The following is a 2,580-nucleotide window of genomic DNA, read 5'->3' as shown; positions in this document are numbered from 1 at the left end:
CGATTCATCCAGCATCACATTTTGAGCAACACATACTTTGCATTCTAAAATAAAGTTAGCTACTAATAGGAGAGTAAAAATTAAGGAAAAATAACTTTTTTTAACTTTTAAGGACCTTATTTATTTTCCAGGATCAGGTACTGAGAGAGTACTGCACATTTCCAGGCTCTCGACTCCCCAGTCCAATAATATTTAACCTTCAAAAGCTTTAATTTTTTTCCTCCAATGTCAATGATTTTCATGGCTTGCTGGTTTCATGGTTGCTTCAACTAATGCTTCTCCTGTTCTATTTTCTTGTTGTGCATTTTTCCAGCAAGAGAGTTTGTTGTCTTTTCCTTGAAGAACCTTATTCCACTGCTCAAGGACCTTTGCCTCTTCCAGTAGGGCTTTTTCCTCCTCTTGAAGAGCACGGTTTTCCTCTCTGAGTGCCTTGTTCTCCTCACGAAGGGCCCGTTCCTCCTTCCACAGAGCCTGTTCTTCCTTCTCTAGCGCTGTCTCTTCTTTCATCAGGGCTAGTCCCTCCATCTTGATTGCACTCTCCTGATGTTTCAGGGCCTTGATCTTCTGGTGGAGAGACCTTATTTTTTCTTGAAGGGCTTTCCCCTCATTCTCGAAGGCTGTCTTCTGTTCCCTGACAGCTTTTACCTGAGCTTGCAGGGCTCGATACTGTTGCCAAAAAGAGTTTCTTTCCGTGCTCAGTGCATTCATCTTTTCCTCAAGTGGTTTTTCACTTTCAAAAATCACATTCTTAAACTTCCGTAGGATCTGGTTTTGCTGCCTCAAGGTCTGATTCTTTTCCCGGATTAACTGGTTGTCCATTCGGAAGGCTTTGTTTTCTCTTCGGAGAACTTTGTTTTCTTCCCAGAGGGACTTGTTTTCCCTTCTAAGAGCTTTGTTCTCCTCCCTGGACACCTGGTTCTGTCTCTGAAGCTTTTGTTTCACTTCCTGAGATTCACATTTGAGCTTATTTTGATTTTGGGTGCGAGAGAAAAAACAAGAAAACAAGCACAATATCTTTCTTCTATTCATCCACTTTGGTTCAGAGACAACCATTGTCTCCTTAGTGTTTTATCTGAGCAAACTACTATACAAACTCCAAGTGTGCTGGGTTCAATCAAGGTAAACTAATGATTATTTGCAACAAAAAGTACTGAATTGGGTGAGAATTTGTCCATATAGAATTGGCTGTTGTGTTGATTTGCACAGGAAATACTACAGCAGGGATCTAAACAAGGCTCGGTTAGGCCCACCACTGCAGGATAAAACAGTGAAAGTAGGAGAAAAGTCAGTACATTAACTATTAGGTTGATATAACAAAATGAATAAGTGTAAATAAATCTCAGCTCAAATAAATTACAAATTAATAAATTCTACATTAAAGATTGATTATTGAACAAGGTTAAGGCATTCAATTGTTTTCGGTGCTAAACTCAACTCTGTGATACAATATTACCAAACTATTTGTCTTCTACTAATAGATTCAGTATTTATAACTAAGTCGCCTGGTATTAATGTGAAAAAAGCCAGGTATTGAAAAAACATTTCTGGCTTTGTAAGAACTAGAAAATATTTTTAAAAGAGATTGTACACTATAGATTTGTTCCACATTTACTTAGACATTTAGTAATGATGAATTTAAACACACATTCACACTTACATTTCTGTGTTCTCTGTATTCTCTGCCAACCTAATTTCTTTCAAAACTAGAAAACAACTAGGCAACACTGATCATTATATGACATCACTATGGGTGACATCATCCATAGTGACATCATATAATGTTGACACCAGTGAAAGCTATGCATAGTGTTTGGTTGTTTTTTTAATATGTGTTTCAGGAAAAAATATATGTGATTTTATTCTATTTTTTGTTGTTTGAGACTTGCTTATTTTTGTTTGTTTCTGTTTTCTCTACTCTGTGCTAAATGTAATCAGTTTATGAGTCTTTAATATTTTCTTTGGTCGTTCAGGAGGTGTTATTTTTTTGGTCTTTTTTTTTTTCTTTTTTTTAATTAAATTTATTGGGGTGACATTGGTTCACAAAACCATATAGGTTTCAAGCGCATAACATTTCCGCCAAGAAAACCTTTCCCAAACAATACATCATTATGTATTATGTGAAGATTTATCCTGACAGGATTATATGTCAGGCACTGGAAATGTGCATAAGAAAGTAAATATTTCAGAGGGTTTTATTCATAAGAAAACTAAACAAGGATTTTGAAATATTCTTCCCTGCATGCTTCCCGTTTTGCCTATTGGTGACCAATGAAGTCCCTTTTAAAATTTATTTTTAAAAATATGGTTACATTTAATGCTTTCCTCTATTATTAAACTAATATGCATCTAGTCATTGCTTTCATATAAATTATTAAAATTTATTTAAAACATTTATTTTTGTTACTAGCTAAGTAACTTCTAATTATTGTTCTTAGCAATTGACTAGTAGTAGTAAATATACAATCAAAAGTGGGAATATTTTAAATGATTTTAAGATTTCTACTGAATAATCAATGTTAGGTAAATTTGTATGTTAAAGGAAATAGCACTGGAAGTTTTTAATTCCAATAATCTTATTTA

General features: G+C 34.5%; 1 protein-coding gene across 1 annotated transcript; it reads right to left on the bottom strand.

Annotated features, from left to right (window-relative positions):
- Positions 1-228: 228 nt before the first annotated feature.
- LOC123818711 (golgin subfamily A member 6-like protein 6) lies at positions 229-1,053 on the bottom strand. Its single transcript, XM_045838931.1, has one exon. It carries the CDS (start codon positions 1,051-1,053, stop codon positions 229-231), a length of 825 nt encoding a protein of 274 aa, XP_045694887.1.
- Between the last annotated feature and the right edge of the window lie 1,527 nt (positions 1,054-2,580).

The sequence above is a fragment of the Phyllostomus hastatus genome, unplaced genomic scaffold (assembly GCF_019186645.2).
Source record: "Phyllostomus hastatus isolate PE091 unplaced genomic scaffold, TTU_PhHast_1.1 phas_contig_29, whole genome shotgun sequence".
In the NCBI taxonomy this organism is placed as follows: domain Eukaryota; kingdom Metazoa; phylum Chordata; class Mammalia; order Chiroptera; family Phyllostomidae; genus Phyllostomus; species Phyllostomus hastatus.
Note: the sequence above shows the minus strand (reverse complement) of the source record. Positions and strands in the feature narration are given on the sequence as shown.

Excerpts from the sequence above, each read along its gene's own strand:
- LOC123818711 (XM_045838931.1), bottom strand. The coding sequence starts at position 1,053 with ATGGTTGTCTCTGAACCAAAGTGGATGAATAGAAGAAAGATATTGTGC.